The following is a 14,824-nucleotide window of genomic DNA, read 5'->3' as shown; positions in this document are numbered from 1 at the left end:
TTATATTGAATTGTTGAAATGTTTGTCTGATGAAAATCGGTCCGGGTTAGCCGGACTTCCGAGTTATCAGGGGCCGACTTATCGGGGTTCCACTGTACTAAGTTTCATGCCTGTAAAATTATTTTAAGGATCAACTAACTTACCAGATAATGTGTAGAGTAAATTTGACAAAGTCGGACACAATCGATGAGATATACATTGGTTTATCAATTCTAAAACTGAAGAGGTATCATTTTTTTCAATGGCTTGTTGGAATAATTCATTTATTCTTGTTATGTCTAAACATGAAAAATCTGCAATACTATGATTATCAATATATTTAACACCATAGGACACATTTGGGATGGGTTTCTTACAGCTCCATTTGTCCACTTTTTTCTGCATTAGTTGTGTTGTAAAATCATCTATGGTATCTAATTCTAGAGATAGCATTTTGCAATCATTATTATTTCTGACATTCAATATCAGGCTTCTGTAGACATTTCTACCTAAAGCTCTATAATATGCTGTTCTATTCATATAAAAACAAAAAGCCATAACACTTTTAATAAATTTTCATTTACAGCTTACATATTTATGGATAAGCTGCAAGTCGATGTACATTCGTTTTATAAAACAATAAGAATCATTAGCTGCGTACCCTACCGTTAAAAAATGTTGAATAATTATAAATTATATACACAAAATAATCTATTTTTGCTCATTTTATTATTCTTATTTCTTATGTCAAACCGTCAAACGGACGTCAAATTTAAGGTTAAGTTAAAGTTCGAAATTCTCTTCTTCTTTTATTAGACCGCCAATATACTATCGACGAATTTAGTACATTTTACTATCAATGTATAGTAGACGATGTGTCTATATTCGTTGTTATTAAAAAAAAAGAAGAACAAATTGAAGAAATGGGTTATGTTTTGATGTTGATGTAAATAAAAAATATTATAAATATTTAAAATGTAACTAAAATGAACACGCAAATTTTTATTTGTATTGTCATTCATACATTGTTCATAAAAAATGTTTTTTGTGAAAATCCGCCGTTTGAAATAGATTGCAGCGCAGTGCGAATGGGGCAGTACCTTTGTCCAGACCCTTCCTATTTAGATGAAATGGTTGATCCAAAAACACAACAACTTAAAGGGTGTACCAAAGAAAATAAAGCCAAAGGTAACGTAAATGTTTAAGTTAGTAACAGTTGTAATATTGTACTTGATGTAATTTTCTTCAACTTTCTCTTTTATCTCTACTCAGTTTTTATCTTCCATATCTTATTCTCTGTTTTCCTTCTTCAATTCAGTTCTTTCTCAACTTGTTCTTTACTTCACATTGTCTGTACTTCTCCACTTCATAACTCTCGTCTCGTTTCTTCGTCATAACTGGACTTTTCCTTTTAATTTAACCATTTTGGTTTAATACGAAAGTAATCATCATATTTGTATTTCTTTGTGTTATTACTCTAGTATTTAGTTGTCGCTTAAATGTATTTTGTACTTTTATAAATGACAATACAATTATTCAATTGTATCATGCTATCTGGATGCTAGGATGCTGCTAATTATAATATCCTAATTTTCTTTGCTAAAATAGTTTCAGCATTACGGATATACAAATATTAAATTAACATTTTATTTTTAGTTTAAATTTTGCTCTCATATCTATAAGTCATATATTGTGAATATATTTATGTCTGTCTGGGGATTTTAGAAAAATGAAAAAAGAGCAATAGTGGTCAAAGATTCGATTCTTGTTTTTGGAAGGGAAATCACACCTCGAAATTAAGGAGTGGTTGAATGCTGTTAACGGTGACTCTTCTCCTTGAATGGTGACTGACAAACATTGGTTTAATGAGTGTCAACTTGATCACACTTCAGTTTTTGAAGTCAATCCCAGGTGTCCTGAAAAACAGTTACCACGGAGGATAATGTGAAAGAAATTTATGATCTCGCATGAAAGAAATTTACGATCTTGTATTGGCAGACTGTCGATTGAAGGTTTGTAAAGGTAGTTGAGATAGTAGGCATATCAAAAGGTCATGTGGGTCATTTCTTGCATCGAATTTTGGGCATGAGAAAGCTGTTGGTGTGATATGTGCTGAGTTTTCTCACTCTGACTAACAAGCGCAGCCATGAGACTTTAGAGCAGTGTTTGAGGCTGTTTAAGCATAATCCAAAAGAGTTTCTATATTGCTTCATAACCGATGATAAAGCATAGATCCATTGGTACACATCAAAGACCAAGGAATAATAGATACAGTGGAAGTCTCCCCAATAATTGCTCTGAGTAGGTGAAGACTATCCTATCGGCCAGAAAGGTGTTGGCCACCATTTTCTGCGATTAACACGGTGTAATCTATATCAACTTCCTGAAAAAGAAGCTTAAAAACAGTCATAGGGCTTTACTATGCTGCATTATTGGGCTGATTCGACTCCGAATTGTAGAAAAAACAACACCAATTGGGGTGCTCTTCCACCATGGCAATGTACTAGCTCACAGCTCCGTCGTGGACAAGGCCAAACTGGTCAAAAAGGGCCACAATCTTCTATCTCATCCACCTTATTATCTAGATTTGGCCCTGTATGACTTCTCTTTGTTTCCAAACTTGAGAAAGTCACTTGCTGGGCAGAAATTTTTAGTTGAATGAGAAGTTCATTGCTGCCTGGAAGTCTACTTTGCAGACCTTGAGAAAACATATTTTTCAGGTAGATTAAAGAAATTGGAACATCACTAAGTCAAGTGTATCAAGCTAAAAGGAGATTACATTCAGAGATAAACCACCTCTTTTCTAAAATTTTCGTTCTTCTTTTGGAGGCTAAGTACTTATCGGACCACCCTAGTAAACCCGCTAGTTAGCAAAATTAAGGGAACTTAATGTGCATATAAATTATACTGGGTTGGGATAAAGTATGGAACCAAGCAAATATCTTTGAAACGAAAAGAACAATATTTATGAAACTTTGCATGAAAGTACAGTGACGCAAAAGGCATATGTTGCCATATTTTTTGTTACTATTAAATTTTCGGTTTCACCGGAAATACCCTTAACTTATTTCATTTAAATGGGACACCCTATGTATTTTTGTGGATTTTAAAAGAACTTGTTATTTTTAATTCATACATACCAAATTTGGTAGAGAAAATTTGTTAAAAACTGTAGATAATTTTTTGTATTAATACAATGTAATAGGAAATAAACGAGTACCATCTATATCTATTCAGAAGGTGGGTCGCCAGACATAAAAGGTTGGGAACCACTGCTGTAGACTAAAATTATTGTTGTTTACATGCACTGCATGACTTATTTGAATTTAGTATAGTAGGTAAAAATGTTACTGAACTAATTCACAGAAATAAGTTGTATTAAAAATGGTTCATTTAAGTGGAAAAGATCGTATTGAAATATTAATGATAATAGGTTATGGTGAAATTTCATTTTTTGGAAGTGAATTTTCCAAATCCATGGATTGGACGTAGAGGATTCACAGAGTGGCCCGCTCGTTCTCCGGACCTCCTCAGAATTTATTTATAAGCTTGCACGTTGTCAGGAGGAGAACAGCAAACATTTTCAACATTTGGAATTATTTTTTTTTATTTTTAATATCATTGGTCTAACGTAAATAAATTAACCTATTTTTTAACTGTAAAGAGATTTATTTCTTGTTTTATTAGTTTTTTCTTCCAAACTTGGTATGTATGAATTAAAAATAACAAGTTCTTTTAAAATCTGCAAAAATATACAGGGTGTCCCATTTAAAGTAAATAAGTTAAGGGTATTTCCGGTGAAACCGGAAGTGGAGAAGTAACAAAAAATATGGCATCAGATGCCTTTTGCGTCACTGTACTTGCATGCAAAGTTTCATAAATATTGTTCTTTTCGTTTCACAGATATTTGTTTGGTTCCATACTTTATCCCAACTCTGTATATATAAATTATTGATTTTTTATCTATTTTACCTTTTGTCATTACAAAAAATTTTCTCGTTAGTCTAATATTTTGTGACTGGTTGTAAATAACCAAGGCACCGCCTCAGTGTTGTTTAAAATAAAAAAACCCTTTTGGTGTTTCCATTGAAAGTTCTCAACACTGTTGGAACAAAAACTCAATAGACCAGGGCATTTAGCACTAAAAACACCCGAATAAATAATTTTTTAAATACAGCACCTAGAGACTTGCAGTTTTTTGCATTATGTTCAGGATGACGCCAGGAAAAAAGTCTACTATTCAAAAATGGGTGGAAATGCATAGTTGCACTGTAAAGTGCATAAAATGCATCCAAAATTGCATAAATATACAAAGAAAGTCAAAGTCGGTATACTAAGGAACAAAATTTATTATTTGGGGGGTTTTTGGGGTCACTGAATACGATTACGCCATCAGAACTGACCTCCGGATCACCTGGTGCCCAAGGTCACTGCAAGAGACGTCATCTTCCGGAGTTTCGATGTTTTTTGGCATTAAATCGATGCAAACGGGTTACTCGCGGGTTTTAGGGGTCGCTAAGTACGAATATGCCATCAGAATTGACCTCCGCAGTATGTGGTACCCAGGGTCGCTACTAAGGCACATCATCTTCTGGAATTTCAAGGGATTTCGGCACTAAATTGATGCAACTGGACTATTCGGGGGTTTTTGAGGTGGTTAAACACGAATATGCCATCAGAACAGACCACTGGATCACCTGGTGCCCAAGGTCACGGCAAGGGACATCATCTTCTGGGGTTTCGAAGGTTTTCGGTATCAAATTGGTGCAAATGGATTACTCGGGGGGTTTTTGAGGTCGCTAAACACGAATATGCCATTAGAATAGGCCACCGGATTACCTGGTGCCCAATGTCACTGCAAGGGACGTCAGCTTCTGGAGTTTCGAGGACTTTCGTTATTAAATTGATGCAAATGGATTAGTTACACGTTTTTGGGGTCGCTAAACACAAATATACCATCAGAATTGAATTTCGGAATACCTGGTGCCCAGCATCGCTACTAAGGCACGTAATCTTCTGAAGTTGCGTGAGTTTTCGGTACCAAATTCATACAAACAAATTACTTTTGGATTTTTGAGGATGTTGAACACGAGTATGACTTAGATGAAGGATTCTGGAGAATCTAGTGATTATGATGATAAATAATAACGCCAACGCATAACAACATTGTCATAATAGAATATAGTAAATCGATCTGGATATAAATAAAGGAAAAACATTGTCAGATATAAATATAGTTTATATAAATTTTATAAATACATAAGTAAGAAAATTGAATAGCACAGCATAGTTATTTTAATAAAGAGTTTACAAAAAGCAAAAAAAAAACATTTTTTAGTGTAACCACTTTAATGAGTCAACAGTGTATCCAGTTTATCGTTCAATCAACATTCGTATTGTTAGTTTCGTTTTGCGGATCATATGGAAATGTTATATTATTGTGTTGTGCATATATAAATTATTATTTACAAATAAAAAGATATTGTTTTACGGAGTACATTTGCAAATGTACTTACAATAGTTTTGCTGTACACATTTACACATGTAATTGAAGGAAACTATGCCTACAATTTTTAAGTATTTATTTTGACATTTTAAGAAATAAGGATTCATAATAAGGTATGTTAATTCAGTTTTATTATTTTTTAACAATATTTAAGAGGAAAAAATATCGCTCCATTAAAATCTATATAATATTAAGATTACTCGTACAAGTCTATTTAAGTATTTTCTTTTATTCTCATTGGGATAGGTACCTTAACTCCAGAAGATGACCTGCCCTAGGCGCCAGGTGCCCTGGTATCTGTTCTGATAGTGCATTCGTATTCGACAACCCCCAAAACCCATAAGTAATCCGTTTGCATCAATTTTAACGCCGAAACGCCCCGAAACTCCAGAAGATCAGCTACCTTAGGCACTAGGTACACGGTGGGTCAGATCTGATGGCGTATTCGCGTTCAGCCATTCCAAAAACCCTCCAGTAATTCATTTGCATCAATTTAATGCCGAAAACCCTCGAAACTCTAAAAGATGACGTCCCTTGCAGTGACTCTGGTCACCAGGTGCTCCGCGGGTCTGTTCTAATGGCATATTCATGTCTGGCGACCACAAAAACCCCTGAGTAATCTATTTGCATCCATTTTATGGCGAAAACCCTCGAAACTCTAGAAGATGACGTGCCTTAGTAGCGATCCGGGGCACCAGGTACTCCGAAATTAAATTCTGATGACATATTCGTGTTTAGCGACCTAAAAAAACAGCAAGTAATCCATGTGCATCAATTCAATACCGAAAGCCCTCGAAACTCCAGAAGATGACGTCCCTTGCAGTGACCTTGGGCAGCAGGTGCTCCGGTGGTCTATTCTGATGGCATATTCGTGTTTAACGACTTAAAAAACCCCCGAGTAATCAATTTTTATCAATTTAATGCCCAGATCTATCAAACTCCAAAAGAAGACGCCCCTTGCAGTGAGCTTGGGTTCCAGGTACACAGGGAGTCGGTTTTGATGGCATATTCGTGTTTAGAGACTTCAAAATCCCGTAAGTAATCCGTTTGCATCAATTTGTTACCGAAAGCCCTCGAAACTCTAGAAGATGACGTACCTTACAGTGGCCTTGGGCACCAGGTGATCCTAAGGTCTGTCATGATGGCGTCTTCGTCTTTAACTACCTCAAAAACCCCCCCGAGTAGTCCAGTTACATCAATTTAGTGCCGAAATCCCTCGAAACTCCCGAAGATGCCGTGCCTTTGTAGCGACTCTGGGCACCAGGTACTAAGGAGGTCAATTCTGATGACATATTCGTGTCTAGGGACACCAAAAACTCGTGAGTAATCCGTTTGCATCAATTAAATGCCGAAAACCCTCAAAACCCCAGAAGATGACGTGACTTAGTAGCGACCCTGGGCACCAGGTACCCCGGAGGCCAATTCTAATGCCATATTCCTGTTTAACGACCTCAAAAACCCATAAGTAATCCGTTTGCATCAATTTGATACCGAAAGCCCTCGAAACTCCAGAAGATGAGTTCTCTTGCTGTGATCTTGGGCACCAGGTGATCCAGAGGTCTGTTCTGATGGCATATTCGTGTTTAACCACCTTAAAAACCCCCCGAATAGTCCAGTTGCATGAACTTAGTGCCGAAATCACTCGAAACTCCAGAAGATGACGTGCTTTAGTAACGACCCTGGGCACCAGGTAGTGCAGAGGTAAATTGTGATGGCATATTCGTATTTAGGGACCCCAAAAACCCGCGAGTAATCCGTTTGCATCGATTTAATGCCGAAAACCATCGAAACTCCAGAAGATGACGTCTTTTGCCGTGACCTTGGGCACCAGGTGATCCGGAGGTCAGTTCTGATGGCGTAATCGTATTCAGTGACCCCAAAAACCCCCCAAATAATAAATTTTGTTCCTTAGTATACTGATTTTGACTTCATTTTTATTTTATGCAATTTTGGATGCATTTTATGCACTTTACAGTGCAGTTATGCATTTCCACCCATTTTTGAATAGTAGACTTTTTTCCTGGCGTCATCCTGAACATAATGTAAAAAACTGCAAGTCTCTAGGTGCTGTATTTAAAAAATTATTTATTTTGTGCTAAATGCCCTGGTCTACAAGCAATGTCTAGCTAGAGTCTAGATCCATCACTGATTCTTCCACTATTGTACTGTATTGTCAATTTTTTGTCTTTATATATAATTGTTTAATAATTCCCTTTTGATATGTTGATAGTGAAAAGGACAATTTCAATCTTGCCTCTGTTTCATTTCTTTTAAGTCCGTTAACACATTGAATGCTGTGCGAATCATATACGATTCATGCTTATTTTACTTACAGGGCCGCGCGAATCACACTTGCTTCGTAGTGACTGTTTACTGTATGGACCACGGCTCAGTCGGCTCAGGAACTCTTTAACATTATACAAATTATGGTGTTCAACGTGTTAATACTAATAATATGCCCCAGTAGTTTCCCTTTTGAATCACATTGCTTCATATTTGATTCAGTGAATTTGTACTCTACTAGCCCTCTAGTGGGAAAGTTTTGGGGTAGTTCTGATTTCTTTCATTATATATGGATTTTGGGCTGCTGAATCCGAATATGAGGTTTGCGGACAAAATTTCGTGCCGGAACATTGAAAAAATCTCGAAAACTATTAACTTTTAGTAAATGGTCTGTTAACAGAAATTAAAGTACTGAAAATTATCTACAAATATCACTAATTACTTTTTTTTTCAGACGAACCGTTCGGTCTAAAGTGCAAGTTGAAAATTGCCAATTTTTAACGGTCTCGGCAAAACCCACTTTTTACATTCCAAAACTTTAGTTTTTATTAGAATATTGTCATTTGATAAATTTCTCCTAGTTTTCTGTACAAATAATAAATGTTACATAGTTCATAATATGAATATGGTATGTTTCTTCTCACAGCTTCCATGAATACATTCCATCCTAAAATACCGAGAATGTCTCTGCTTTTCCCTTACCTTAGAGCCCAGAAAATCAGGCACAGATGGAGTCACAGTTTCAGTTGGTGTAGACATTCACTTCGGATCTTGATTTCTGATAAAGCTTGAGGTTTTGTCCTTTCAAAATGTATTTGTTAAACAGCTCTCTGACTTCCATAAATCTCAGGTGCGGGTCTAGTTTTTAGCCGAGGAATGGATTGTTTAGGAGCTATTGCATGTTTTGGTGCAATACAAGAAATGCCATCCATGACCTAAAAAGTGTAGTATCCGTCGATTGTATGTACGTTAACCCTTTCTGTCCCAGCGCTGCATATATATGTTTTTGAAAAAGTGGGTCTGTATTCCCAGCCGCCGTATATATACGTTCAAGGTGTTATGGTCTCAATTTACCAAAGCCGAAAATATGCGTTGCTTGTAAAATTTTAGACTCATTGGTATCCCAATGCGGTAGAAATATGTCCGAAAATGTTAGATTATTGTTCCCAAAGCCTCAAAATGTTGGCACCTAAGACAGGTCATGCGGACCCATTGCCGCTTATATTTGTTCAGATATTTTAGATATATGCTTTATTGTAGCACTGGTGGCAAAGCTTACAGGTAGCTGCTAGAAGGTGAAGCGTTTGTAGCTACAGAAAAGAAAAAAAAAGAAGTGAATCGAGATACATGTGTGCAAGATGCGGAGTCGGTCTTTGCGCAGTGGCATGTTTTGAGGAGTACCACACAAAAGAAAACTTTTAATGTTAATTTACATTACATTTTTTTTTTAAGTTAGTTACATTTTTTCAAGTTGGTTTTGCTCTCTGATGAGTACTTTTGAAAAGAAAACGTTTAAGTTAGTTAAAAAAACTCATTAAAAATCATGTTTTGGTCATTTATTTGTTTATTTATATGCGACGTATATATAAGGCAATGGGACTCTAAGCATGAAAAAACCTTTGGGATTAAGGGACCAACTTGCAAGTTAAGGCCTGGCATAGGAAGGGTTAAAATCAGCGTTTTCGTACACCTGTTGTGTAAAGCACGGCTGGTCAATTTTCTGCGGATCGCCTGCGATTGCTGACACTTCCAGATAAGCAACGCGCTTGCTCAAAGTCTTGTAGCGGCAGTAAGGCCCAGATAGTTGGTCTCACCATTCCTTGCAGGGTTGACCGTTTTCTCTACAAAAAGTACGGCTTAAAAAAATAGGTTGATGTAGTTTCCTCTTTGGGATTTTGTTCATCCTATACAGAAGCTGTTCGCCTGGAAGTATCAGTATTCGCAGGCGATCCGCAAAAAATTTACCTGCCGTGCTTTACACAGCAGGTGTAATTGACGAATACCACACTCTTCACGTTATATGCGGCATTTCTTGTATTGCACCAAAACATGCAGTAGCTCCTAAGCAATCCATTCCTCGGATATAAAAGAAACCCGCGCCTGAGGTTTATGGAAGTCAGGGAGCTGTTCAACTAATTCATTTTAAAAGGACAAAACCTCAACGTTTATCAGAAATCAAGATAACAGATCCGAAGGAAATGTTCACACCAACTGAAACTGTGACTCCATCTGTGCCTGATCTTCTGCGGCTCTAAGGGAAAAGCAGAGACATTCGCGGCCTCTTAGGACGGAATGGACTCATGGAAGCTGTCACAAGAGACATACCATACCTATGAACTAACATTTATTATTTGTACAGAAAACTAGGAGAAATTTATCAAATGACAGCATTCTAATAAAAAATAAAGTTTTGGAATGTAAAATGTGGGTTTTGCCGAGACCGTTAAAAATTGGCAATTTTCAACTTGTACTTTAGACCGAACGGTTTGTCTGAAAAAAAAATTAATTAGTGATATTTATAGAAAATTTTAAGTATTTTAATTTCTGTTAACAGACCATTTACTAAAGGTTAATATTTTTCGAGATTTGAGCAAAAAAGCGAAAAAAAGCTGAAATTTTTCGCTTTTTTCGCGATTATTTCAATGTTCCGGCAAGAAATTTTGTCCGCAAACCTCATATTCGGATTCAGCAGCCCAAAATCCATATATAATCAAAGAAATCAGAACTACCCCAAAACTTTCCCAGTCAAAACACAATTTTATTGAATCAATTGTAATTCATTAGTAATTTGCTCACATTTTCTTTATTAATTTTTTTCAATATTCAGTTAGAGTATTTAGATTAACAAAAATAAATATTTTTTAGTAAGATGTATTACTGCCAATGGATTAATTTGTACTGAAAGTGGTAATAATACATTTTATAAGGAAATGCCGTGCAAATGGACGTAAGTATCATGTTTTATTTATAAACTGTATCAGATATAAATACTGTATATCTACTTATTACTATCATTGACAGAGGAAAGTTGAATACCTATTTTGAACTTACAGAAATAGGATCTGCTAAAACGAACAAATAAATTTCGTTTGTTTTCAAACTGGTCCAAGTCTGGTTTATATTACCTACATCAGGGGTCAACCAATTAGCGGACCCCAGTCCGCATCCGGACCGTGACCTACCTAAATTCAGAATATAGCGTTTGGCAATTTTGAAAATGTTTGGCCATGAACTTGTATATTATGTTTGAGTCAACGTATGTGTGCGAAGCCGCTTTATCAAGAATGAATTAAAAAATCGGTACAGATCTCAGCTAACAGTTGAATATCTCAACTCCTCAATGAGAATCAGTTGCACCAAACTCACTCCAAACTTCAGACAGGTTGTACATAATAAAAAATGTCATTTTTCTCACTGATAATTTAATTTTGTAAAGAATGACAAATTTTCTGATTCGGTTTTTTTTGTGGATTCCTGTTCAAAAATGTCCCCTTAAACAAATCAAAAGGGGTCCGGGATGCCGGGCAAAACAATATTTTTATACAAATTCAAAATTACCTTTTAGCCCCGAAAATTGTATTTAAAAAAAGGTCTCATCATTTTTTTCAAAAGTTGATGGTTTTCGAGTTACAAGCGATTTAAAATCTGAAAAATGTGAAAATACCTACGCATTTTCGAGGTTTGAAAACTCATATGTAAATGATTAGTTTTCAGGTTGCCAAGTGCCTAAATTGAAGTTTATAAATTCAATTTCAAGATTCTAACGAGTAATCGGGACTTACTTCAATATAGACTGTTGTTTTTTAATTGTTAATTATGCGAGTCCACTCGACTTTTAAGTCGCCCCACATCGCAATTTATAGTGCGTCTCTGTCACACTTATTGTACGAATTATACGTACTTATGCAAAAAATGCCAACAAATACTCCACATTTAATAAAATTTTATAATTTATTATTAACATATTTTTTTCTTATGGCCGGTTTCACCAACGACAAATAGTAGTTTATTCTATGAATAAAGTTATTCGACCAATAAACTGACATTTCTCCATTTTACTAACGTTACATAAGACTTATTTTAGTTATTTATCAAATAAATACTTACTCTTCGAATAAATTGGCAAGATAATCTCGCTATAAATATTTTAAAGAAAATAAATTCGCCAATTTTACATTAAATTATCAAAATTATATTGAAACAAAATATAAATATAAACGTCTAATAAATTTTAATCGACGAATAACTATTCATTGATTTATTTGTTGTTGGTGAAACCGGACCTTAGTGATTTATTTATTTATTCAATTAATTATTGCCATTGTGCTAATTAAATACGCCAATAAAAACAAATGGTCGAAATTGAAATAAACCCCGATAACTCATCAGAATCTGGAAATTGAATGTTTAAACTTCAATTTAGGTACTTAACAACAGCAAAAATGAATTTTCAAGCTTCTAAAATGCTTATTTTCGCATTTTTCAGTTTATAAATCGCTTAAAACTTGAAATCTATCAAGTTTTGAAAAAAATGACAGAAAATCTTTTTTGTTTAAGATGGCCCAAAAATGTTAAAAACATATTTTCGGGAGCAAAAAGGTGATGTTTTGGATTTATTAAAAAACTGTTAAAAACAATTTCTGCCTAAAAATTTCGCACTGCACCCTTCTGATTTGTTTACCGAATTGGAACAACCAGACAGGTAGTGTTAACTCTGAACCCCGGAAGTGTCATAGCTTTTCGAAACGGACCCTCAGGAAATGTAATTGGTGACCCCTGACCTACATCACTACTCCTTTAGTATTTGTAAATGATAGTCATTTTGTTTTGACAAATTGTGATTTTCAGTTTTGTGATTTTGTAAACTACATTTGAAAGTAGGAGTGGGAAAAATCTACCGGTTACAACCTAACCCCGTTTTTTTTACTTCTCAATAATCAGTTTTCGGTTTTTTTTGTCTCGGTTATATCCGGTTTTTTTCTTTTTAAAGTAATAACCAGTGAAAAACCGAATAAGTTACCTCTGGAAAAAATAATGAATTTAGAGAAAAAATGGGGAAACTTTTCACCCCCGTGCCCATAGAGGAGAAATTTTAAGCTACCAAAAACCAAAACGAATTTGACAATGCTGATGACTAATTTCTATTTTTGATTCCAATCGGCTAGTTCGAACTTCCCACTATACAGTACTCAATACACTCCGACATCATGTATATTATCAATTAATTACCTTGGTATCGATATATTCTTTTGATAGTATCGTCATCGATAATATTGATATCGATTTGAATGGAGTATCGCAAACTAAAGTGCAATGTAAATATAACATTGTAACCTATTGGGTATTGACTATTGATCAAAAAACCCTACACCGGTTTGTGGAATAACCAGTTTTTTTATCTGTTATAGCCGCCAGGTTAAACCGTATGTAAAAAACCGTGACCTGTCAAAATAGCCCGGTCAAAACAGCCCCGTCAAACTAGCCCCGTCAAAATAGCCCGAACACAAAATAGCCTCGACAAAATAGCCCGCAAACAAAATAGCCCCGACAAAATAGATCGCACACAAAATAGCCCCGGTCAAAACAGCCCCGGCTAAAACAGCCTCTTATAAAAAATTACATAATTATTTATACAAGGTGTCCAAAAACTTTTTTTTAATTTAAATTATTTGACAAAAAGGAAGAATGTATTTAATTTATTTAATTTAAAATGCATTTTAGTGTTGCCCGAAAACAGAAAAAAATGTTTATATCATAAATTAACATTGATTATTTTCGCTTAACTTAAATGTTCAAACTTCCAAGAGGCAGGAAAGACAGGACTCGAGTTCTCTGAAAAGACAATTTTTATTTAATGTGGTTAAGGTAAACATCTGAATAGAGGATAATTACCATTTCCGAAAAAATGTATTTTTAAGGAATTATTTCATGATGAATTCTGAAGGGAGCTTTTTTTTCGGGGCTATTTTGTCGGGGCTATTTTGTCGGCGGGCTATTATTCCGCGGCTATTTTGTCTGCAGGCTATTTTGTGTGCGGGATATTATGTCGGGGCTATTTTGTCGGAGCTTTTTTGACGGGGCTATTTTGACGGGGTACCGTAAAAAACAGTATAACTGAATGCTGATGTTTTGTCAACAACAGCCATCCCTATTTGAAAGGAAATATTTACTATAATGTCACTTACGAAAATTTGGTTTTATCATTTTAATTGACAATTATCATAATTTTTAGGAATGGGTATTCCTTTGAAACAACTCTACTGCTATCCATATTCCTCGGTATGTTTGGAATAGACAGATTTTATTTAGGATATCCAGCTATAGGACTTGCCAAATTTTGCACGTTAGGCTTTATGTTTCTAGGACAGTTAGTAGACATCATATTGATTTCAACCCAAACCGTAACACCTGCAGATGGATCCTATTATGTAATGCCATATTATGGACCAAGGGTTGAGGTTATTAAGAGTGATAATAATACGTTTAGATTGGGACAAGATGATTGGTGATATTATTTACTGTTACACAGACTGTTATTTTACTTTTGTAAGATATTGATTTATATTTAGCAGATAGTTGTACATAACCACGTTAAATATTAATTATTTAATAAATTAATAAACAGGTAATCTAATATTATTCATTAAAGAATAAAATATAAATACATTTGTTCGCTAAAATTAATCAAAATTGTTACAAGCTATGTAAAGTATAGGCCATATCAATGAACACAAACCTCAAAGTATTCTCCAAATATTTCTGTTTTTCTCTTGTTTTTATTTCCATATACGTATCTATATCATATTATTTAGATCTTTTCTCGTCTTTTTTTTTTCTGATCTTCCTTTTTATGTTCTTCAGAATGTGATAGCTTATAGCAGAACTAGTCCCAGCAGAGTGCCTTCAAAAAATCTCTCAAAAGAACATACTAATGGTATCAGTCTAATCAAAAATCAAATAGAAAAGATGCTGAAAATAAGGTCGAAAATATTATGAGTGAAGTTACAGTCATTTTTCTCGTTAATGTACCCTAGATTTTATATACTGTATTTTAAC

The 14,824-nt window shown here is 34.9% G+C and overlaps 1 protein-coding gene across 1 annotated transcript; it reads left to right on the top strand.

Annotated features, from left to right (window-relative positions):
• Positions 1–862: 862 nt before the first annotated feature.
• On the top strand, positions 863–14,397 carry LOC126881992 (TM2 domain-containing protein CG10795). Its single transcript, XM_050646757.1, has 3 exons — positions 863–1,167; positions 10,634–10,715; positions 14,001–14,397. The coding sequence occupies exons 1-3, from the start codon at positions 966–968 to the stop codon at positions 14,275–14,277; spliced, it is 561 nt and encodes a 186-aa protein (XP_050502714.1). The 5' UTR covers positions 863–965; the 3' UTR covers positions 14,278–14,397.
• The last annotated feature ends 427 nt before the right edge of the window (positions 14,398–14,824 follow it).

This window comes from Diabrotica virgifera, chromosome 3, assembly GCF_917563875.1.
Source record: "Diabrotica virgifera virgifera chromosome 3, PGI_DIABVI_V3a".
Classification (NCBI taxonomy): Eukaryota; Metazoa; Arthropoda; class Insecta; order Coleoptera; family Chrysomelidae; genus Diabrotica; species Diabrotica virgifera.
The sequence above is the reverse complement of the archived record's forward strand: the minus strand, read 5'-3'. Positions and strand labels throughout refer to the sequence as shown.